This window comes from Coffea arabica, chromosome 6c (genome assembly GCF_036785885.1).
Source record: "Coffea arabica cultivar ET-39 chromosome 6c, Coffea Arabica ET-39 HiFi, whole genome shotgun sequence".
Classification (NCBI taxonomy): Eukaryota; Viridiplantae; Streptophyta; class Magnoliopsida; order Gentianales; family Rubiaceae; genus Coffea; species Coffea arabica.
In genome coordinates, this window is record NC_092320.1 from 11,419,742 (window position 1) to 11,443,108 (window position 23,367).

The window sequence follows — 23,367 nt, forward strand, 5'->3', positions numbered from 1 at the left end:
AAAGAAACAAATATTTCTTAATTTTCTCCAAGTCCGGAAAGTCTGAAGTCCGCTCACGTGCCCCCAACATGACCTTCTCGTTCTCATTTTTCATGCAAAAGCCCCCTATAAATACCCCTCCAAATCTTCTCTACGTTCACAAAACCATCGTTCCTAGCTAATCATCCTATCCTAGACATTATATACTAAGCCTTTGAATACATACACACCCCAAAACTCCCTTCACTTTCTAGTCTCGAGCTAGCGCCTTCCCACCATTTCGTTCCCTGGTAGCAATGGCCATCTTCTCCAAAATTGGAATCGTAGGGGCTGGAATAAGCGGCATAGCTGCTGCCAAACAGCTCCGAAAATACGATCCAAGTATTGGAATACTTGCACTCTTATGCTACCCATTTTGGGGTGGTGGAACTCATCAAATTCAGCTCCAAGGTGGTGGAAATCAGGTTTGTTGGTAATCATGCCAATGATCCTGATGATCAGGTTAACTCTAACGGCTATGGAAATTTGCTCAATGGCCAGCCCGTCTGGGAGGTTGCTGTCCAGACTAGCGAATCTGACACAGTTGAGGTTGTTTTCCTTACACTGCTCACAAATCATCTTCATCAAACCACAGGAAAAAAAAGAAAAAACCTGATTTTTTTAAATTTAAATCTCACACTAACGTTTTATTTCATCATTCAGAATATAAGCTTCATCTGTTGATTCATCGTGATTTCTAAGGTTATTTTTGAAATTTTATAACTATATAGATCTGGTTATTTGGACTTCTAACAGGAAAATAACCAACTAGAGATCTTTTTCTTCTTCTTTTTTTTTGTGTGTGCCTCATTCTTTCATCTAGATGGCGTAAGTGATATTATTGCCACAGAACTGTTTAGTACCAATAATTGTACGTTTGAAAGAGATGCAGCACGAACTGGAATATGTCTTGCTGGACCATTTTTTTTCCTCAAATTGTGATAAACAAGAAGGTTATATATTACGTACACTCTGTATAATATATTGGATCACCTGATAAATCAAAAAAAAATTCCTGGGGAAGCATTACATAAAGAGCTTGCATGGCTACGGTTTCCAAAGGATGCTAAGGGCTTCTATTTCTCTTTATAAAGAATGAAAAAAAAAAAAAACATTTTCGAAACTAATCCTACTATTGTCTGGTTAGTTCTAATCATTCTCTCTTGATCAGCTCTTTTTATTAACTTTATCAATGTAATTACTTTCAGTGGTATGCCTTTGAATTGTTGGTGATTTGCACTGGGAAATACGGTGACGTCCCAATAATACCCCAGTTCCCACACAACAAGGGCCCTGAAGTGTTCAAAGGACAAGTCTTGCATTCCCTTGATTACTGCAAACTGGATGAAGAAAACTCCGTGCAATTACTCAAGGACAAAAAGGTTGTAGTAGTCGGGTACAAGAAATCAGCTATTGATTTAGCTGTCGAGTGCGCAAAAGCAAACCAAGGTATATTTACATTCCCCATTCCTAAAAGGAAGATAACATAACTACGCTCACGGATCATGATGCAAAATAAAGATGAACTAGTTTTATACATGAATAGAGGACCCTAACTCGACTATATTCTTCTCATGGTCATGGAACTTCTGTTGCGATCCTAATCATGCTTGGGTTTTTGGGCATATTCAAGTAGTTAACACGTTTGAGCAAGATTTATCAATCTCCTATACTGCTAATGTTTTTCCACGTAGCTGAAAATTTTGGGGTTGAATCCATTTTCTTCAAGCTGGTGAGTAAAAAGAAGAGGGACATTTAGTTTAGTGGATATGATGGGAATCAACAATAAATAATAATATTGATGGAACTGGTTCCAAAGATAAAACCTTTATCCATAGGATTACAACGTACTTATTCCAAAAAAAAAAAAAAAAAAAAGAAAAATGAAAGAACGAGTACACGTAATGTTTATATTTACTGTGGGAATAATTGGTTCTATATTACGTCTTGCACACTCTTTTTGAGTTTGGGACATACTATTGACAAAATCAGGTCAACTTTGATCCCAAACAACATAATAAGTCACTCATTGCAAGAAAACTTTTACAAGTCATTGCTGGATATTGAAAATGCTAAATTTGGCGCTTTCTATCTTTTGACTTCTTCTAGGGCCTGACGGACAACCATGCACCATTGTGGTCAGGACGTTACATTGGACAATTCCACATTATTCTATCTGGGGTCTGCCATTTTACTTGTTCTATTCAACAAGGGCTTCTCAATTCCTCCATGAAAGACCAAACCAAGGGATTCTCAGGAACATCTTTTGCAAGCTATTGTCTCCAGTGGTAAGTCTTAAATTCTTTGTCTTCTTTCAAAGCTTATTGCCAGGATATTAATTAGTCAGTCTGATCCATAATGATTTCAACAGAGAAATGCAATGTCAAAGATAATCGAGTCTTATTTGGTTTGGAGGCTTCCACTGGAGAAATACGGATTGAAACCTGATCATCCGTTTGTGGAGGACTACGGATCCTGCCAAATGGCTATCTTGCCAGAGGAATTGTTTGAGGAGGCAGAGAAGGGGATGATTGATTTCAAAAAAGCATCAAAGTGGTGCTTTTGGGAGGGAGGAGTTGAATTTGATGACAATACCAAATTGGAGGCTGATGTTGTGCTTCTTGCTACCGGTTTTGATGGCAAACGAAAGCTACGAAACATCCTCCCTGAGCCTTTTCGCAGTCTGCTTGAAACTGAAGGCATGATGCCCTTATACAGGTATTGAACAAATGCCGCCACTGCGACTTCACAATCCACCATAGAGACCTTAATGCTTTGGGAAGTTGGCCACTACTGATGGAAATTTATTTTACATTAATTGCAGGGGTACAATCCATCCACTGATTCCCAATATGGCATTTGTGGGTTATATTGAGAGCGTTTCAAACCTGCACACAGCTGAGATTCGTTGCAAATGGCTGTCTAGACTCGCAGACAATTATTTCAAGCTTCCAAGCGTGGGACAGATGCTTGAACAAACACAGAAAGAGATGGGGATCATGAGGAAGACCACCAGATTTTACAAGAGAAGTTGCATTTCCACTTTCAGCATCAACCACACAGATGAGATCTGTGAAGAGATGGGATGGAAATCATGGAGGAAAAACAATTGGCTCGCTGAGGCATTCAGCCCTTATTGCAGCCAAGATTATCAAGAGCAAAAGCACATCGACTAATAAATAAGATCTGGACGGTCCTAGACATATGGCAACTCTATTTATTGTTTTATTAGTTCCTTTTACCACATAATAAAGATTGCGAGGAGTCTAGGAGTACTATAAACCTGACCATAAGAGTCAAGAAGGTTGATTTTAAATGTATCAGTATACAAATGAAGCTTATTAAAAATGAGAATAACTTATTTCTATCTGCGATCTTGTAAGGACAATCAACGTTGCATCATTCTCTGCTTCAAAGGCAATGAGATCAATTACTTTTCTGTATGCAAATTAAGGAAAGATGACAGTTTGACAGGTACCAAACATTCTAAAATAGCAGATAGTTGCAATAAATTGAAAATCGCTATAATTCAATGGCTATAACATAGAGCAACCAAGCAATGCGCATCAGCAAAGTTCTCAATCACTTGCATATGAAGTTAAATTCAAGTTTGTCTACAGATGTAATACAGATGTAATACAGAATTTCCTTTACAAAATCAAATTCCCAGAAGAATGGCATTCATACATAACCACGTTCCTTTGCAGGGAAAGAACAAAAGAGGCATAAATTTCAAAATTCTGAAATGCTCAGGCACTTTGAAGAAACTTCAAGGTCTCATCGATGTGCTTTTCAGGCTGGAATTGGTTATTGTAAATGAGTTGAACCACTCCATTCTTGTCAAGAACATAAGTTTGTCTACCAGGCAATGTACCAAACAGGTCAGCTGGAACTCCCCAATCTTTCCTGACCTTATTACCCTCATCGCTTAGAAGGGTAAATGGAAGCCTGTATTTCTTGGCAAAGGCCTAATTGAGCAGATACAGTTCTCATAAAGACAAGAAAATGGATATATCCCCAAGCTTGTATGACAATAGGTCAACAAATTCAATGTTGAGAACAAAAACTCATAACAGCAATCTTGTGTAACGTCTATGCAGGCAATTTTAGAAAGTTTCGGACATAACAAGATGAAATTGGAAAGAGAATAGTGAAACACGCTAGTAGCAAACAAAGACATGAAAAAATTTGGAATTTTCATGACTTTTGAAGATCTCCTAAATGTGATGCATAATAATTTAAATGATATAATTTAAATGATCTTTATCTGGTTAGAATAGTTTCTTTCTGAGTATATTAGACATTACCCTATTTTTTCGAACAAAAAATAAGGTTCACAACCAACTGGAAACGTCTTTGATACCTTGTGTGATGACGGGTCATCTCCACTAATTCCTATAACCTCAGCTCCTGCTTTCTTGAATTTTTCATACGAGTCTCTGAAGGCACAGGCCTGCAGCAGCATGAGCAAAATATAGTTTAAGAGTCATGGTTAATCTTGTATGGCCAATCTAACTATTTTTATGGCAACTTATGCGCCCCAAGGCATCCCTCCTGTTTACAGATCTGTACAACTTGGAAGTTTCAACAGAGAAGGGAAAAGAACATCTCAACAAGGAATAGATGCTCTTCTAAGTCCCGAGCAAATTCATTAGTTTTGTTTCAGGCCTCCAGTGGATTAATATCTGACCAGAATGGGCAATTACACAAGGATTGTACCAAACTATGACGGCGCTACTAGGGTAACTTCATTAACTTCATGGTAATTGTTAGGTCTGCCACATTTCGGAACAAGTACACCTCTCATTCGTCTAATGCACATCTCCAATTTCCAATTAGGCATGAAACGTTGAGCAGCTTCAAAAGGAGAAAAACCAAAACAAAACTAGGTATCATCACAAGAATATCCTAATTATCCTAATGGCATGTCTTTGTTCCTAACAACTAATCAAACTTAGTACTGGAAAAATGTTAAAAATAATTTGCAGCAATGTCAAATAGCTGACATTAAGTGTGGAGAATCTTCAATTCTAATACAAGCGATACTCGGCTTAAAATTGAAAATTGTACTAAAACTTTCAACAACGTAATTCGCGTAGCTCAATTGTGCAATCAGTAAAAAATTGATGCACGAATATTTCTCGTAAGAAATGATAATGTGTATTATTACCTGCTTAGTGCAACCAGGGGTCTCATCAGCAGGGTAGAAATAAACAACGACAGGCTTTCCCTTGAACTTGGATAAGCTCACAGTCTTACCGTCTTGATCTTTCAATGAAAATGATGGAGCCACTGACCCCTTTGACACCTTTAAGAAAGTTAAAGCAGTAGCAATTACAAATTATCCCACATTTAAAAAAAAATGCAGCAATGAGATACGGAAAGTGTAATGTACCTTAGCAAGAATGGAGCTTTTCTTAAAAGAAGAAGGGACTGCAAAATTGGATGAATGGGAGAGCTTGACCCCACAAAACTGGGACTGGAATGATTTGGGAAGATTAGGAAGCTTTTGAGACAAAAGGGTTTTAGGCGTTTGAGCATGTAGTAAAGAAGGAAGACTGTGTTTCGCAGTTGGTAGGGGGATTGAAGCCATCTCTCCAAAATGGAACTATCGGGAAAAGGGATTAATTTGGTTTCGTGATTAAACTCAAAATGCAAGAGTCGCTTTTGTTTTGAGAAAGCCGAACAGATAAGGGGGAAGTGATTGAGAACTGGAACCTATGGCAGTTGATAATGTGCTTTGGCTGCTGAGTGGGTTGGTTTTTTGCGTGGAGGATTGCTGACCTCAACGTACGATCAACAATACAGTCGAAACCAGCAAACCAGGACGGCATCTAGTTTTGGGTTAATTTCATTTTGGTCCTCTGAAATGGTCTAAAACCTTAATTTGATCTCTCAAATTGAGAAATGTCTCAATTTATAATCGCGGAAGCTTCGTTAAATCTAAGAGTTCAATTTTCTTTTAGGACAGCTTTTCCAATTTCGAAGACCAAAGCATAAAATTTAAGTTACTCAAGGTTTTTGCATTTTAGACAAAAATTCTTTGATTAGCAAGAAAACGCAAAGTAAAAAAAAAATTTTTGAACAAAGAGTTTACATGTTGTTCAGAAAAAAATGGAAAAAAAAATACAAGGAATGAGAATATTTTCTTCTAATTGTTCCTTTACAACTACTACATATGTGAGAAAGAGAGCGAAGAGATCCGATTCAATGATTTTAAAGTTTTTAATTAATTTAATAGTAAATTACTTGGATAAAATTAATATATGAAAAAAGAAAATAAACATTTAAAGAAAAACGATCGATTTTGACCATTTCGACCGGTTCTTGATTGAATTTGACCAATTTCATTTGACTTTTTGGGTTAAATATAGAATCGAACTGTAGTTATATCCGGTTCACGATTTAATTGCAGTTCAGGCAGAAAATGATACAGTAGATCTTTCTATGACGACTATTTGCAAGAAACTGGCTATTTCACGTTTGAGAAGCAAAACATGTAGGCGTTACCGTTGCAAGGTACCAATAACTCCGGAGTTAAGGACAGACCGTTAAAACTACGAGGTAGGAGTTTGCTGACAACTTCAGCCTCCCACGTCCCATAAATTCTTTGCTCTCATCTTTCGTTTGCACTCTTTTTCGAGAATTAATCCCTAATGGTTCTAAATTTCATCACAAGAAAATATTGATTGGGATAAAAGAATAATAGCCAATAATAGAGAAATTCAAGACTAACAATCCTGCTGAAAACATCCGAAATGGTGAGCATCACGCGAGAGAGCAAATTGGAAAACATCTTCTTGTAATATGTGGAAATTGTTGGGATATCAAGTGTGAATCAATATCCCACATCGGAAAGAGATGAGTAGAATGAGGAACATACAAGTGGGAATAATCCATAGACCTAATGCCTTAAGGTTTTGGGTTGGATGTGGTGTCATACCCATGGTTGTGGTTCCTATTCTCGCTCATGGTTAAATTCTCCCAAAGTTTGGCTCTTTCAGAGCCCAACAAGTGGCATTAGAGCCGATGGTTCGGTTGGGCATTGACTCCAGGATAAAAAGTCAATGGGAGTGATAAGGCGTGGTTTGGATAAGAGCGGGGAAAAAAAAAGAATCATGTAGACCTGCAGTGAGGCAAGGGCATGTGGGCTCTTGAGCAAGAATCATACACTCCAGATTGAAGTGGGCTTGATGGAGTGGATGGACTAGGGAGAGAGGTCCGATGTGGAAGAGATTCATAATTGAGGGGGAGATTGTTGGGATATCAAGTGTGAATCAATATCCCACATCGGAAAGAGATGAGTAGAATGAGGAACATATAAGTGGCAATGATCCATAGACCCAATATCTTAAGGTTTTGGGTTGGATATGGTGTCAAACCCATGGTTGTGATTCCCATTCTAACTCATGGTTAAATTCTCCCAGAGTTTGGCTCTCGCAGAGCCCAACAGAAATCCCTTACACGGACTACCCATGATGTCAATGATTACATGCGAACACTTTGAGTTCACCAACCAAATCTCTATATATATATATGTGTGTGTGTGTGTTATGTAATTCAAATTTGACGACCTCCAGCACAAAGTCTCTAAGACAAAAAAAAAAAAATAATAGACAAGACGGAAGGTAAAAGTGCTCCCGTTGTCCCCAACCATCATCCCCTGCCTACAAAAAAAAAAAAAAAAAAAAAGAGAAAAATGGGCCAAAAAAAGAAGAAAATAAAAGAAGGAAAAAAAGAAACAACAAAGGAAATGGCTGGTGCCGAGCTAAATGTAGGGTGTCAATTGGGTTTTGGATTTTGGACTCAAATCAAAATGCTCAAATTCAGCCACACTATTATATGAATTTTGGGTTCAAATCGATCTTGGCCATACTTATAATTAAATACATATTTATATGTAATATATATTTTATAATTATGAATTACTATAAATGTATATATAAATTATTAAAATTTTGCGTCATAATATATATAATTGTAAATTATAGATATTATTATATATTGTATATATAATTATATTCATATATAGGTTGGGTCTTAATTGGGTCGGAGCTCGATATGATCCAATTTTGGCTCACATTTAATTGAGACTGGTCTAAATTCTGCTCGATCTAATTCAAATTTAGGTTCAATAAACTTGTTTTGGATCAAACGAATTGGATTTAGACTGATCCAACTGCATTAATAACTTTAATTGAATGTATTCAAAGCAAGGCGGGGTTGACCTCCTCATTCAAATTCCATTTTTTTTTTCTTAATGTCTTTCGTAACTCCATCAAACTTCCCCCCACCACTCTCTCCCCCCTCCCAAAAAAAAAAAAAAAAAAAAAAATCCTAAGACCTGCAGAGAGAGGTCTATAAGTGTGAGGGACACAAAAACTCATTTAAAAGAATGTAAGGGGGTATTGTGCAATCCAACCCCCCCCCCCCCCCCCCCCCCGGCCCCAACAAAAATCAAACCAAAAGATATCCTGACCGGAAAACCCTATAACCCAAGTCCCGCCACAATGGGAAGAAGCGAACGAAATTGAGAAAGAACTTGGCAGATAGTTGACCAAAATCGGGATGGAGGGGTTCCAGAAATCTGTTCGTACCGCCATGTCTCAATCAAAAGACAGCTCAGACGACCTCGCCACCGCTCTTTCTTCCACCTTCGAGAAAGCTAAAGCCTCCTTCAACAACTTCTCTGCTGCTGCCACTACTGCCACTCCGTCCAATTCCATCCTAGCTGATCCCCCTCAGCTCTTGCTCACCAGACAGTCCGGGTACGCCAATTACCCTCGAACCCTTCTTTCTTTTTTCCATTTTCCATTCATTTTCTGATTTTTTTAATTATAATGTCATGTATTGTTTTCGCCACCAGTCTCTTACCTCGCTAGAAGCAAATTTATATCCAAATCCAAACGATTAAGAGATATAACGATTATAACATATTTTCACCGAGCGATAACCCATTTATTAGTAAGATACACAATAGCAATCTAAAGCATAAAAGCCAACGCATTTGCGTTTCAAATAATTTTTGTATGACAAACAATACTCTAGACCGTTTTTGAGAAGTACATTTGGATTTGGGTCCTTTTTCTGCGAAATGATTTTTTCTGATAAGTTATTCAATTACCTTTTTATGCGTCACAGGCATGTTTATCTAAAAATTACTGCATTAATAGTTTCTTAGAAACTCTGTACAAGATATTGTGCATGCAACTTACCCTTTCGGATGCCTATATGATATAGGGGATTTTCCACAAGTGATGTATGTTATACTGTTATGTTGGGTCTAATTTAGAATGCTTCGGGGGCTATTTGCAGATTGTTGCATTTCTACATAATAGATGAAGACGGTCTCCTGGGATTCAATTGTCCACTTCTTTACTTGCATTGGTCGACCATTACCTCCAACTACTGATTAGTATTTCGTGTCATGCACTCCATTCCTCTGTCTAGTGCAAGAGAAGTGGGCATGGTTGTGGGTGTGGGTTTTGTGGGGAAAATGCCATGGATTTAGTAGTGCTCTTAGGGGTTTTTGACTTTGATGCTGTTATTAGCCAGTGTTCAGGTCAAAGAAACTCATCCACCCTGAATACATGTGATGATGTGTTTGTCTAATGAAATCAAGTGCCAATTAAAAGTCTTTCCCACAGAAATCTCTAATTAAAGATAAGATGCGCATCTTATATGACTATGTGACTGTCAAACCTTTATAATTTTATTGATTTTTTTTCATTCATGATTAGTTTTTGACGGAGCTCTTTCGACCTGCTTATCTCTTGATGCAGAAAGGTAGTGTCACTGTTGACTTGCTCAAAGCTTTGTGCCGTTTTCTTTGTTGCTGGAGTATTTGTTGGCTACACCCTCAAGCGGCGTGTCCGGCGCTGGGCATCCAAACTTCTTAGGGGGTTGAAAGATGAATGAATCCATAGTGCATAATGACAAGAATTTTGAGCTTACCATTGCTACATATGGCACAAGATTGTAGTTACTAACAAAGGGCAATTGAGGTACAAGAAGTTTTGCATATTCCACAAAGAATGAAGCTGTTGGGGCTATTGGATTTTCTCCCTTGATAGAAGTTACATGTTTACTTTTACATACCTTTGCCCATGCTCTGTTACTAATATGAGTTGGCCGTACAAAATTCCAAGTGACTCAAGAGTCTGTTTTTCTGTACTTCTATATATTAAAAAATTTTCACATAATGGTTCATTTATTCTGCAGACCTCAGCGTGCTCAACTTTGTAATATTTCGTCTTCCAATGCTTTATCAACTCTTTTGTTTAAATAGTAGCTTTGTACCTTTGTTATCACATAAGGTGTAGTGCTTTATAAACATGTGAAGAGGATTTTGCCAGATATCATCTTTAAATTGATCCTGCAGCCTTCTTGTTTAAGCAAGGGTTTTTGGAGTACATGAAAAAAGAAATTAAGGAGGAGAAGGGAATGAAAACCTGCTCCACATTAATTTTAAGCACTTGCTGTGGAGGCAACTCAGGATCCCATCTTAGGTGAGTTCCTGTCAATTTCTTATTTTGTAAGTTGATGATGTTTGTCTGACCAGGTGAAAATTACTTCTCTATCAAAAATCTATTTCCTCTTCTTGTATTTGTAAATGAAAGAGGAGATTATCTCTGAAATATGGCTTGTCAGATAGCAATTGATATCAAGAGATATGCCATCCATTATTCAAGTACACAGAAGCATCAAAATTTTCTTCTTCCTTCTGGAAACTCTAAGAAAATTTGACTACTCTAACTGTATGCTGTGTATTTACATTTTTCCATGTAATTTGTATAATACTCCGTCTTGTTTAATTTGTATAATTACAGAAAGGGTAAAACTTCTTCATGTGCTTGACTGAACTTTCTCTGCTTCAAAAATACTCCTTGTGGAACTCAAACCGTGTCGATGTCTTGTAAGTTAACTCATGTGATAGATTTTTCAGCTCCTTGGCCAGGACAGGCATCCCACAGTAGAACACTCCTGCAAAGTGATACGGCCTTTTTCTTCAGCAAATATGATATGCTTACTTCATAATATTAGTTGCAAAAAACCTCTCATGGTATGTCCATAAATAATCTTTCAATCCCATCTTGCTCTTAAATGAGGAAGTATATCTGGCATTTTAGGTTTACCACCTAGTATAGGTTATTGTATGCAGCTGGTGGTTGAATTATATAGGACTAACTTCAAGAAACACATGGTGTGTTCCTAGATCTCTATAAATTTGTTTAAAAACAATAATAGATATTCCAACATTCGTAAACTTTTCTTTAGGATTAAATGTTATCTCTTTCAGTCATTGCTCTAAGTTCCTGGTTTTTGGAAATATTTTGAGGATATTATCTGGTTATTGTTGCAATGACCTACTGAAGTGTAGCTTAGCCATTTGATGGTATTGAAAGGGAACGACTGTTTTTGTCAACCTATGATCCTGATCAGCATGCAGCTTGTAAATGATGACAGAATGCATATAAGTTGTTAGTTCTGGATTTCTTAGTTTCTTTACCTACTGTAGAATATGGATGCTTCATGGCTATTCTTTTGAACACTTCTCTCCAATTTGGTCGTGCAAAATGTGTCCTTACCTGCAAAAATTTTGGAACAAATTTCTTCAGTTTTGGAACTAAATTGTGTTAAACACTGATGTGCCTTCTACCGTAACTAGATGCTATTGCTTGAAAAGACCTTGGTTACATTAGGTTGCTTATGTAATACTAGTATAGTATCTGTGTCGTACTTTGGTGCCAGAGAGGATGTCCACCCCATGTTTGGCATGGTTAAGTGCTTGGATCATGGTGATGAGAGTTGACCTCGCGTCACCCTCTTCATAAACACTGGTAAGATAATTATGCATCTCAATCTGTCCCTGTTTCAGCATAAGAGTCAGCAAGTCTATCAGGATTTTAATTATAATATGTGAAATTATAACTGCATTCACAGATTTCCTTTTAGAATTAGATCTGCTTTACTTTATGATCCATCTCTGCAACTTCATGCATTACTCCTTTAAACCACTCGAAGGATCCAGGCTCCCTTGTAACCCAATAGAAGTGTGCACTTTTAGCTCTCTGTGGTTTCTTCTTTACGCTTGATGTTGTGCTGGAAGAGCCAATACTAGTCATACTCTCATCTGAAGTGCTGGTTTCTGTTGTTGAATCCTATCCAGAGTGAGAGAATAGATACCATAAGTTTTAGGAATTCATCATCATTGGTTAGAGAGAGAGAGAGAGAGAGAGGGAGAGAGAGAGAGAGAGCTCTGCAGGTTCATCTGTACCCCATGATCTTCCGTTTTTGTGTTGTTGAGTAGATCCCTGAGAATACTTATAAAAGGTGTGGCTCCAATCCCTAATCCAACCAAAAGTAACACATCATAGTTCTGGTAATCCTGTGCTGGAGCGCCATATGGTCCGTCAACAAGCAGTCGTGGTAAACTGTATCAACAATTCATGTTATATCAACCTTCCCATAGTTAATTATAATGAAAATGGACTTTGATTCTGTTATTCGCTTCAGGTAAGTTACCCATTTTTGTCTATATTCCCTAGTTCTCCAAACTTGGCTCGACCAATGGCTCTTGATGAAGCATTAACGTCTGTAAACACTCGCTTTAGTTCTAGCGTCCAGTCTCCAACCGTACGAATATGAAGGCTGAGGTTGTCATCCCCAGGAGCTGAAGTTATTGAAAATGGATGCCTGGACAAATGTCGATGTACACGCTTAATGCTTTGAGTGGTTGTACACATTCCTCTAAGAAAGAATGCACAAACTTACCATTCAAATGGGGAGATTGTTGGGCACTTCAAGAATACATATTGCCCGCTTTTGTACTTGAATCCATTGGGTTTTGAAATGATCAAGCTGAAAACATCTCCGGGGAGCACAGAAACCTGTAAATGCCAAGAGCAGCAGCTTGGATGAGAAGGAAATTCTCAGGTAGATTTGAAGCCACCCAAGTGACCAAATCATCATCATCAGCAATGTGGTGCATGCTGATGTAATACAAGGGTAGGATTTGGGGACTTGGGTAGGCGTGTGTGGGTCCACCCAAGAATTTGACAGAAAGGAAAACTAGTGTTGTCCGAGAGAGTTACCTTCAGGATTTTAACTGCATAATGTCCTGACCGACACGTTCTCAGGCTTCTTTCTGCTACATAGAGCAAGAGGGGAACAGAAATGTACATCCATGTCTGCGACATTTTATAATTCATTATGCAATTAAAATTTTGAATTTGACAGGATGAGTTTTTCACAGTCTATTCACGTGTTGAATGTTCTCACCGATTTCTGGTACCATTTGTGGACGAGGTACAGGAAGGATCCGTGTATCAGAAACAATATGTAGACCAGAGCTAGAAGATGATGAGAATACCAGAATGCATTGAATCCCGTCAATCTGTTAAATGGAAATGGCAGCTTCACCACATTCTTCCGGAAGAGTCGCGTGGCTAGGGTGAATGCTATTGTCATCAAAATCACCATGCCGATTCCAGACAACCCTACCGCTCCGGTCAAAAGGCTTTTGTAGGTGGGTTTTACGTTATTGAAATCTGCAGCTATAACTGCAAACTTTTCGGGGGGTGAGTTAACAAGGCGGGGGAAATCACAAACCATGTGGTTCCCTGCATGGATCACGACTCCAATAGCTATGGCGCCCGCTATTATCTGCAGATTAAAAATAATGTAGTTGAGAAAAAAAAAAAAAAATCGTTCTCTGCATCTTTTCAACTGTTACATTAGAATTTACGGTTGCGCATGCATGAACTTATCCATCACAAAAAGACTCTGGACTCGAGCACAAATTTAGCGGAAGAGTATTTATGTCTCACCTGATGGAAATTAAGGTTGTCATCGAAGGGAATGAATAGCCTTGCTCTTGTAGATCTAAGCCAGGTCAAGATATTGCGACACACCGGCAAGAGAATGAGAGCCATGTTGAGCTTCAGAGTCTCTGCAGCCCCTTTGGCACTTGTCAAGCAGTAACCCATTATTTGAAATGCTGCCTTTCGCCTGTACTGCAAGAACTTCCACGTAAACAGTCCGGCCATGGCCATCAGCCACAGCAGCAAGATCCAACCCCTTTGCCAGTTCTCCAGTAAGAGGCATTTCAGCGCGCATCTTAGCCTCCGCACAGCATCTTTGGGCCGAAAGTTGCCTAAATTCTGACTCCATCCTACACTTGCTTGGCTCAGAGGCCTGCTGTAGTTCATGTATGCGTCCCTTTGTAGAAGCAGTGTTTCCAATTGCCACAACTGAGTGACGAAAAAAAATAAATAAGGGGGAATTTTCTCCCTTCTATGTCTTTCCAAACAAGATTTCTTTGTCTAAACCTTTTGGACATGCCTTCGGCCTTTATTTTATAGTTATTCTTTCTTTCTTTCTTCTTCTTTTTTTTTTTTTTTTTTTGGGGTGCAAGTGCAATAAATAGATAAAGATGCGAACCGAGATGAAATTGTTAAGTGAAAAAGAGGAATTTTGAGTTACTGTCAAAGGCAGCCAAGGACTGACAAATGTGTATATTTTTTTCTGAGTTTGTACCTTTCATTTTTTGGAGAAAAGGGGAGAAAAAAAAAATTGTATGGCTTTGTAGTGGGTAACGATGGCTATGGACACGGAAGCACACTGTAAAATTAACAAAAGATTAGATAACTCGTGTCACTGGTGTTGTTAGAGACGGACGGACGGTCGGCCAATTCAGCTGTCTTTTCATTTACCTTTAAGACTTTGGGGCTGAGGGCCAAGGTTTGTTTATGCATCAAGTTCAGGTCATTTGGGAAAAAAACAAAAAAGAGAGAAAAAATCTGGCTTAGCTGTTTAGCATCAAGATTGATGATGTGATCTTCTTCTTAGTACGTGTACATGTCGAAATGGTTTAAACAGGGATCTTGTTTGGACAAGACAATTAGGGGAGGCAATCCCGATAATTGAAAGGGTGAGACACGAGAAACCCGACAAAAGAATTAGAGATGTCAAACAGTATAGTTGCTGTTCAATTTAATTAATACCTCAATGTAACCGAGATTTTCTGGGTCTAATTCTTCCATTATTAAACCTGCATACTCTTCGGCACGTTCTTTCAATGTGGACAACTTATTCGCAGAAGCACTCAGCATTATTAGCTGTTTTTTCCAATATAACCACCAAAAAAAAATAAAAATAAAATCAGATAGAGATTAGGCTTATCTTATGCTTATCCCAAGGCCAAACCAAAAATTAAAATATAAAAACATAATAAAAGAAAAATGAGTTGCCTTGCCAGAGAGATACATATTCCTGCCAACTGCTACTTGTCCTTTATAACTAAAAATTCTTAACACCGATTGCCATGTTCTCTTAAATGGGCAAGGTTGTCGGAACAACAACATATATAGTAGTTGTTTCAAGAATACCACAACAGAGAAGTAGATAAACCTTTAGCTAAATAGGGAACCTTGTTTTCGATTAATCTTATTTCCTACACCGACAGTGTATGCACTATCAGCGTTGGATGATGAATAACAACTATATAAAATTTGAATTTGAAATTTAACTTTTGCACACATGTCATGAATCAAACGGTGATAATATATATATACACTGTCAGTATATATAAGATTTACTCTTAAAATTTTGGTAAAACAGGCAAGGGAGAACATGGTTTTGGATTCATGAAATCTCTCGTTCAAGTCATTAGGAAGTAATCTTTATAATAATTATTGAAGTAAGTTAAGATAAAACATGGGTTGACTAAAATTCAACAACTTGCTTTTCTTTTAATCATTGAGAATGTACTTAAACTATATCTTACCTCTCGGACTTCATCCCTTGTGATTCTTCCATCTTCATTGCTATCCACCCTATAATTCAATATATGACAACCAAAAAACAAAAAAAAAAAAAAGATTAAAGGAAAAATCTGTGACATTTCCATCACTAACTTCAATAACTAAAGAAATGGAGAAGAATAAAACCATCTCCTAATTGAATTTGCTGCTCATGCGGTATGATGTACTACTCTACTCTCACTAATTTGGTGTAATTTATTCTTGCATGAGTTAGATTAGAACACAAATTAGAATCCCCTGCCAATCATTTGTGTAGTAAATAAAACTTAACATAAAAGTCTCCTGCTTATGCTGTTTCGAAAAAAAAAAAAATCCAATATCGCGAACGCATAGAATTGAAAACAGAATCAAATTCACAAAACTGGATCATAAGAAGAAAATCCCTTGTAATATGAAGAAGGGTAAAAAAAAAAAAAAAATTGAGGAAGAAGAAAGCGCACATGTCAAAGAAAATTTGGAGACGGGCGTCGAAACTCTGATCAGAAATCTGCAACCAAAAATCATGCAGCTCGGCTTTGGTTATCATCCCAATCCTCTGCCGCCTCCGACGCGCCAATGCATCAAAAACCCCCACCGCGAATTCCTTCGAATCCGCCATCCCTATTTTCACATTTAAACATAGATAATTTTTTTTTTTAAAAAAAGGAAGAAAGAAAGAATGTCTTCATGCAAAAGTGATGGTTAAGATATATATATATATATATATATATATATTTTGTGTCGTTTCCATATTACAGCATAATTAATATAATAGTCGTAGTGATCGTTGTACTTCATGCATAGCTAGTAGTACTCTAGTTACTGTATACGGTCGTTACCTATGCATTCACCAAAATCTTCTCGAGAAAGCAAGCCATCTTTGGCCAGGGAGTTGAACCGTTCCTCCACTTTCCTCCACAGCTCAGTCGCGTCGCAATCCCTCGTAGTTTTACTAATGAACCGTAGTCCTTTCAGGGCTCTCTGGGCGCTCGATTTCGTCCTCATTAGCTTGGCCTTCATCTTCATCTCTTCTCGTTTATCCGCCACCAATGTCGTTGAGCACTGATCGCCGACTTCAGACGAAGCCCCGGACGAGGACGCCGGCGATTTTAGCCAGAAGAACTTCCTCCTTAAAGCCGACGAACTCCTGGACAAAAATCCATTGGCGTTCTGAGGAGACGCGAGCTCGCTATTTCTTTCTCTCTCTTTCTCTCGTCCCCCTCCTCCTCCTCCTCCTTCGCCGCAACCGCCTGCAGGCGCAACACTGTATAATACAATGGAATTATCGTCGACCTCTAGCGTGACTTCGACTAAGTCCTGCCCGGGATTGTTGGCGTTTCTCCTCAAATCGTTGAGAAACACCGGCAGCATTGCTCCTCCGACAAAGCCGTAGTCTTGGGAGTCATCCGGCAGGTCGAACGAGCGGCTGTAACTGGAACGCTTGGAGCCGCTTCCCAGTGACGGCGTCCTCAAAATCGAGACCATTTCCAAAATGCTAGCCTGCTAGTGAAGGAGTACTATTTGATCAGTTTATAATTTGTCGTGGATATCTGTGCAAAAACGGGGAAAGAATTAAACGCTACTATTTGGTGATGATTTTGGAAAAAGAGGAGTGCGAGGAGGGAGGAGAAGTACAAGGAGGTGGAGCTTGGATCACACGCTTGGTGGTGAAGGTATAATTTCGGGTTATAATTATTTTTTTGTTAAATGAAAGCATGTAAACAAAACAAACACCTCTCAACTGATCCGGGGGCACACGATTTCAACGCTTTAATTTAGTTCTTGTGCCTTAGTCGTGCCTTTGGGAGTAGTTGGGGTTCGTTCAAAAATTCCAATCCAACAATATACAATATATATACCCTATATGTGTATACCTCTTCGTTCATTCTTGTAACAGTGTGACTTGTTCTTCTTTTTTTTTTCTTTTTATTTTTTTTTCGAGCACCGAAAAGTTTGGTTGATTTTAATTTCGATTACAATTAACACGGTTCTTTCTTGCATTAATTACAGGATTCGAATAGAATACACGCGACCTTGAACGAGAAAGTGCCGATTAATCTTTCTTTTATTTATATTGGCTGCTAGTATGTGACTGTGTGTGTGTGTGGTCTTTTTGGTCTTACCATAAAACCATCCTATGGGGTGAAGGTGAACCTTAATTTGTAGCACTTGAGATCCTCGGTGACATGTTTTCTATGTCAATCCAATGCCACCACTAGTGTTGCGCCAAGTGTCATGTTATTATTTACACTTGTGTTAAACCAAGCCAAATTAAATTATTAAAAAATTAAAGTGTAAATAATAACATGACATTTGGCGCAACACTATTGGTGATATTGGGTTGGCATAGAAAACATGTCACCGAGAATCCCAAGTGATTTGCAGTACCGCTGCCAGGAGGAGGTAGCAGTACCGTGCAGTACATTTGTTGGAAGGTTTGGTGGGCTGGCTTAAGTTTCCTGCTTTAATTACCGAACACTTTACTGTTCTATCTAGAACTATGCTTGTTTGTTTCTACTCTTCAGCGTGGAAATTGAATACAAGAAGAATTTTTATACGTGTTTACAGGAGGAGGGAAGAGGAATGAATTTTTAAGCATATATTTGGTTTGGCTGAATCCACGGCAAGGATTGCGCCAAGTAGGAGGTGGATGTAAATGTTAACAGGTTTAAAATAGGTGTCGGGTTTCTTTATGTTGTACTGGTACGACTACTGGAATTAAACTAAGTAATGGATGTCCAATTTATTTTTAAGCGTCATGATTAATTTAGTGCCAGGAGCAGTTTGATGAATGCTACAGCCTAACTGAAAACAGGAGCGCGTAATAAGAGTAGTATAACTGGGTCAATACATCAAATTATACACAGGATCCAGTCTAATCTTAGGTAATTAGATTACCCAAACTAAATAATCATAATTAGTAGCACGACAACTTGGATTGAACTTTGTAGGTAGGATTTCTCAAGTGTCACGAATGCCCTCTTTTGGCCACGGATCTAAAGGGTAATTTTCTTAGGCCACGGCTTGATCGAGGGAAAAACAAATTTGATACTATAAAAATAAAGGAAAGGGCAATAGTTACGAAATCTCAAATACAACGTAAACAAAATTGAGAGTATTCACTTTAAAATTATCAATGATTTACAGACATGTCTAACTCTCAAAGTTATATATAGCATCTGTAATTTTACGAATATGTAGCTTCTTTTTTTTTTTTTGTGCAAGCTCTGATGTGGATCAAAGTAATTTTGCATGATTTTGACTTTTTCCGTTGCTGTAATTAAAATTTAGTCACCTGTAACCCAACTTCATTTTCCACGATGTAATTAATTTTTCTTCTTTCTTTCGAAGAGGGGTGATATTTGGTCAACGTTTAAGGCAGCATTGAGGTGATTTGTAGACGGGTCTCCTAAGAGGTAAAAACACGTGGCTTTAGACTTCTACTAGGAGATTGAGTATTCTAACATATTAATAATGGAAAATGTTGATTGCACTTCACTTTTTTTTTTTTTTTTTTAATCACGCTCTCAATATTTATTCTATTATATATTCTAATAAATGAAAGTGGGTGCGATTTACGCAAAGGGAGTGCAATTAATCTTTTTCATTAATAAAATGATACTGTGTGACAGTTTAAAAGCCTCGAAATTGTTATCTTCTTTTCCTTTTTCTTTGCTTATCGTCAATCTCTTTGTTTAATTTCGTGGAGCAATTGAAAGTTATGCTTTTGTAGCTATTTTAGGTTTTAGCATTAACCTATAGATAAAGAGATTTACGTTTATCCACGAAATATACAAAATTCCATGTAAAATCAAATAATTCCTGTTGGTGTCCATAAACCTTTGTGTGGTTGAATTATAAAGCCTTATTGACACGGATCCATACGAAAATATACACATGCTCCAATCAAAGTAATCTATGAAGTGCATCAATTTTATTGACAGATGGCAATGGACAGCTGTTTCTGCTCGACTAATGCTGATCAGGGATGGTAATGGAACGACACCCGTTCCGCGGGAGGCTAATGGGGAGGGGGCCTATCCCCCGCCCGCCACCTGCTTTAAAAAAATAAATATATAAAATATATATGTATATAATTATATATAATATATAATTTAATTAGTTACAAACTTATGATAATGATATTATTAGTTATATGTATTATATAATGTCTATTAGTATATATAATATAATTGATATTATTAATTATATTCATAATTATATATGTGTACTAATACAAATTATTAATTGGTTATACTAAATTTACTAATACATTTATACTAAATCCCCAATTACAGTTAATACAATAACATTTTTTTCTTAAAAAAAGCACAAGCACAATAATGAATTAGTGATTGTATTTGTGTCAAAAGTGAAAACTTGACTATTTTAGTTATATTTATTTCATCATGTTGGATTGTATTCAAATAATTTTTATTTGATTGTTTTTATAAGTTTCAATTGTAAAATTACAATGAATAATAATTTGATGATATGTTGATATTTTAATACTTGATTATTTGCTAAAATTTAATCATAATAACATTATATAACAAATTTTTATTAGTCTTGCAGGAACACCCACGAAAGAAGCGAGGCAGGGACGGGGCGGGAGGAGCGGGGGACGGGGGATGGGGAAGCGGTGGGAGGAGTTTGTAGGCAGTGGGGCAGGGGATGGGGAAGGGGTCCTCCACCCCAACCCTGCCCCGTTGCCATCCCTGAAGCTGATTTGACCCTTACTTTTGACTAGAAAGAACAACTTAATCAAACTTCTATTGTAATGTAGATGTTTGTGGTTTCAAAATTACAGGGCTGTGATGCGATTATTATTGATTTAACAATTAGGGGTGCCCCGGACAATGACCCCTTAACCGTCAAATGTTTGTAATTTTCAAAATTACAGGACCGTACTCCTATTATTATTCATAAGAAGAATATTCCAAACCATTATTTAGTCCCTAAAAGTTACGACCACTTTTACGTGTTTATCTAATTAATATCTCTCACCCCCAAATCTCTTCTCCGTCCGTATATATTTTCCCTCATCTTTTCTATTCATACAATCAGAATGTTTTTCCTTTTTTATCCTTTACTCGATGTCTTTTTAAATCTGTTTTTTACTTTACACAATCAGGATCGATAGTGATAATTAGTATCAACTTCGGAAAATAATTAGCTTTCACAGTTCAAAACTAGAGTGCATTAATTTTTGGATGACCTTTTTCTACACTGTCAGTGTATAATTATTTTTTACACTAGCATGTTCATATCATGTCGCATACACGAATTCCAATTACACGCATGTGCCATACATTCATAATTGCTGGTGTAAAAAAATTACTACACTATCAAACGGTTGATAAAAAGTTACCGGTTTAAACTCATCGTTGTCATTTTCTTGCTCTTTCCAACTGTGGACAAACTTACCATAAAGGAGAAAGAGAGAAAGATGAAAGGTGGTGTCAAAGTAACTACTCCCTCCGTCCCACTTTGATAGTCCTGTTTTCCTTTTTTGTCTGTCCCAAATTGCAGTCCACTTTCCAATTGAAGAATGTAGTTGTATTTTCATTTTCCTAAAATACCCTTATTCAATACAAGTTGTTGTTGTTATAAACCTACCCTATTTAATGAGAGTTGATTCTTTTTTTACCATCAATTCAAGTTCCCATAAAGTTGTACTCTATTTAATGTGAGGGTATTTTAGGAAAATAGCAATTTAAATTTATTTTTCCAATAAAGTTAACTACTTTTTCTTAAACTGTGTGAAAAAAGAAACAGGACTATCAAAGTGGGACGGAGGGAGTATTATATTTGTGGCCGAAGTTAATGCATCCTCCATCATAAGTTGAAAAATTTACTATTAAGTATTAGCTAATCATTCAACAAATGATAGAGACCTTCTCCAACTCTCTTTGACCAACGAACAAATAAACCTTTTCAGCTCCAAGAATATTCATTTTGTTTTGTTAGTGTTTCAGGCCATAGACTCCACAAACAAAAATAACTTCAAATTCAACAACCTAATCCAAGCAGGCCTAAAGCTCCTCCCTATAGGAATGATGCTGCTCATATCGGTTAAATTTACATGCACATTCCAGGGAAATTCATATTCAACTGAGGAGCACCCTAGCTGCTTGAGTAAGCACAGATACTTAAATAGACACGCAATATCTCTATTCAACAAATTAAGTTTCAATCTGAAACGTTCAAGCACTCAACAACCTCAGAATAGAATATGCAAAGCTGAATTAATTCATTAATCAGACCAAAGTAATAAAAACAATCCAAGCACATCTTAACAATCGTATTCGTGTCCCCCACTACCCCTCTTTGCCTACAGTACCAAGCCGTCTAGAACGCCTGTTTTTTTTGGCATATTTGGGTTATGGGGCCAGGCTACGATTGGGTGGGGTTGAAGATCGAGGTCGGTTCTGGAGAATAGTTGGTAGAATATCAAATTGAATGTACAATTCTCTCGAGTTCCTTCAGAGAAATTTGAGTACCAACTCATCATCTAGTTTGCAAGGAATGTCCAGCACTAGAGTAGCAACCACAATTTAATAAAGTCAATATTCGATTGATATTCTGCAATTGCTATCCGAAGACACATAACTTATAAAATGGTCAACTTTATAATCAGTATCACATTAGAAGATTAAATTTGATTCCCTTCTCGCTCCAATTAAAATCATGCTGTGTAGCTGTATCCTCACATTCTTTTTCTTTCTTCTTCTTTCAGTTTGGCATGCCACATATCACGTCCAGACAGACGAATACTAGTCGTGAAAAAGCATTTCCACCTAACTTTTCTAAAAAAAAAAAAATCAATAAGCCAAACATTAAGATCACCTAGTTGGCTTGTGATCCTTGATAATTAAGTTGATGAATGTACAAGTACTACAAGTCTTTGCATTAAAGAAACCGAACAATTGTCCCTGGATTTTTCTGAAGGGGTTCGTTACATCTTGGAGATTTTGGAGAAGCTTTAGAGCTCCATCTCAAACAAGTAGAAGAAAGTGGCATGCTGCAAAAAAAAAAAAAAATGCCCGCAAACCTCTTTCTAACCTTGAACTCGATCTTGAAATGTAATTTTGTGGCCATGAAATTGAAGAAAAATTTTTGTCACTTCTAATCATGAAATAAGAGCATAAGAAAGAAAAAAAAAAAGAGAGAACCATGAAATAACAAAATGAGCAAGCGCCTGTCCTCCCCTGACAATGTCGAACATCTTTTTGGTTTTTATTTTTTTTAATTTTGAAAACGACACATGTTTTGATAGCAGTTGAAGGAAGATAAAAAGTATCGGGCATGCATGGTAACGCTGGGAAAGTTCGGTTCCGATTGCACATTCTATGAGTACACGCAATGAATGAAGAAGTACAACTACGACATGGATCCAATCGCTTTGTCGTTCTTGTACTTTGTACTAATTCTGTCCGTGTTGAACTTTGGTTGGATCTTTCCAAAAAAAAAAAAATTTTGTTGGAAGCTTCTAAGTTTCGACTTACAAGTGAATTATTACGGTTGAACGCTTAGAATATATTAG

The 23,367-nt window shown here is 37.3% G+C and overlaps 3 protein-coding genes and 1 non-coding gene across 5 annotated transcripts; 2 read left to right on the plus strand and 2 right to left on the minus strand.

Moving 5' to 3' along the window:
• Window positions 1-206: 206 nt before the first annotated feature.
• On the plus strand, window positions 207-3,387 carry LOC113694055 (probable flavin-containing monooxygenase 1). The gene is given in 6 exon segments (XM_027212911.2): window positions 207-358; window positions 360-567; window positions 1,227-1,467; window positions 2,128-2,306; window positions 2,390-2,736; window positions 2,843-3,387. Coding segments are annotated over 6 exon segments (1,410 nt in total). The 5' UTR covers window positions 207-275; the 3' UTR covers window positions 3,195-3,387.
• A 197-nt stretch (window positions 3,388-3,584) lies between these two features.
• LOC113694252 (peroxiredoxin Q, chloroplastic) lies at window positions 3,585-5,783 on the minus strand. The gene is made up of 4 exons (XM_027213147.2): window positions 5,414-5,783; window positions 5,189-5,326; window positions 4,382-4,471; window positions 3,585-3,986 (listed from the first exon to the last, which is right to left on the minus strand). The coding sequence occupies exons 1-4, from the start codon at window positions 5,609-5,611 to the stop codon at window positions 3,768-3,770; spliced, it is 645 nt and encodes a 214-aa protein (XP_027068948.1). The 5' UTR covers window positions 5,612-5,783; the 3' UTR covers window positions 3,585-3,767.
• Window positions 5,784-8,417: 2,634 nt separating this feature from the next.
• LOC113693713 (uncharacterized) lies at window positions 8,418-10,372 on the plus strand. Its single transcript, XR_011815834.1, has 2 exons — window positions 8,418-8,786; window positions 9,801-10,372. It is a non-coding gene; the product is annotated as an uncharacterized protein (transcript).
• Window positions 10,373-10,643: 271 nt separating this feature from the next.
• LOC113692914 (respiratory burst oxidase homolog protein E) lies at window positions 10,644-17,610 on the minus strand. Of its 2 annotated transcripts, XM_072052881.1 has the most exons (14): window positions 16,661-17,610; window positions 16,283-16,442; window positions 15,806-15,854; window positions 15,024-15,137; window positions 13,848-14,270; window positions 13,300-13,683; window positions 13,113-13,208; window positions 12,793-12,908; window positions 12,544-12,714; window positions 12,296-12,452; window positions 11,991-12,179; window positions 11,759-11,887; window positions 11,528-11,606; window positions 10,644-11,001 (listed from the first exon to the last, which is right to left on the minus strand). In XM_072052881.1, the coding sequence occupies exons 1-14, from the start codon at window positions 17,304-17,306 to the stop codon at window positions 10,892-10,894; spliced, it is 2,823 nt and encodes a 940-aa protein (XP_071908982.1). In that variant the 5' UTR covers window positions 17,307-17,610; the 3' UTR covers window positions 10,644-10,891. The 2 variants fall into 2 exon arrangements, with proteins under 2 accessions (XP_071908982.1, XP_071908983.1); XM_072052882.1 differs by lacking the exon at window positions 15,024-15,137 and having other exon boundaries at window positions 16,661-17,609.
• Window positions 17,611-23,367: the final 5,757 nt, after the last annotated feature.

What these genes read in the sequence shown, in the direction of transcription:
- LOC113694252 (XM_027213147.2), bottom strand. Translation starts at nt 5,611, where the DNA reads ATGGCTTCAATCCCCCTACCAACTGCGAAACACAGTCTTCCTTCTTTA. An exon ending in AAAGCTCCATTCTTGCTAAG is followed by an intron (nt 5,327 to 5,413) that starts GTACATTACACT and finishes ACTTTCTTAAAG; the next exon opens with GTGTCAAAGGGGTCAGTGGC. An exon ending in ATGACCCGTCATCACACAAG is followed by an intron (nt 3,987 to 4,381) that starts GTATCAAAGACG and finishes CTGCTCAATTAG; the next exon opens with GCCTTTGCCAAGAAATACAG.
- LOC113692914 (XM_072052881.1), bottom strand. Translation starts at nt 17,306, where the DNA reads ATGGTCTCGATTTTGAGGACGCCGTCACTGGGAAGCGGCTCCAAGCGT. An exon ending in AGATTTTGGTGAATGCATAG is followed by an intron (nt 16,443 to 16,660) that starts GTAACGACCGTA and finishes ATGTGAAAATAG; the next exon opens with GGATGGCGGATTCGAAGGAA. An exon ending in ATGCAGTTAAAATCCTGAAG is followed by an intron (nt 12,909 to 13,112) that starts GTAACTCTCTCG and finishes TGGCATTTACAG; the next exon opens with GTTTCTGTGCTCCCCGGAGA.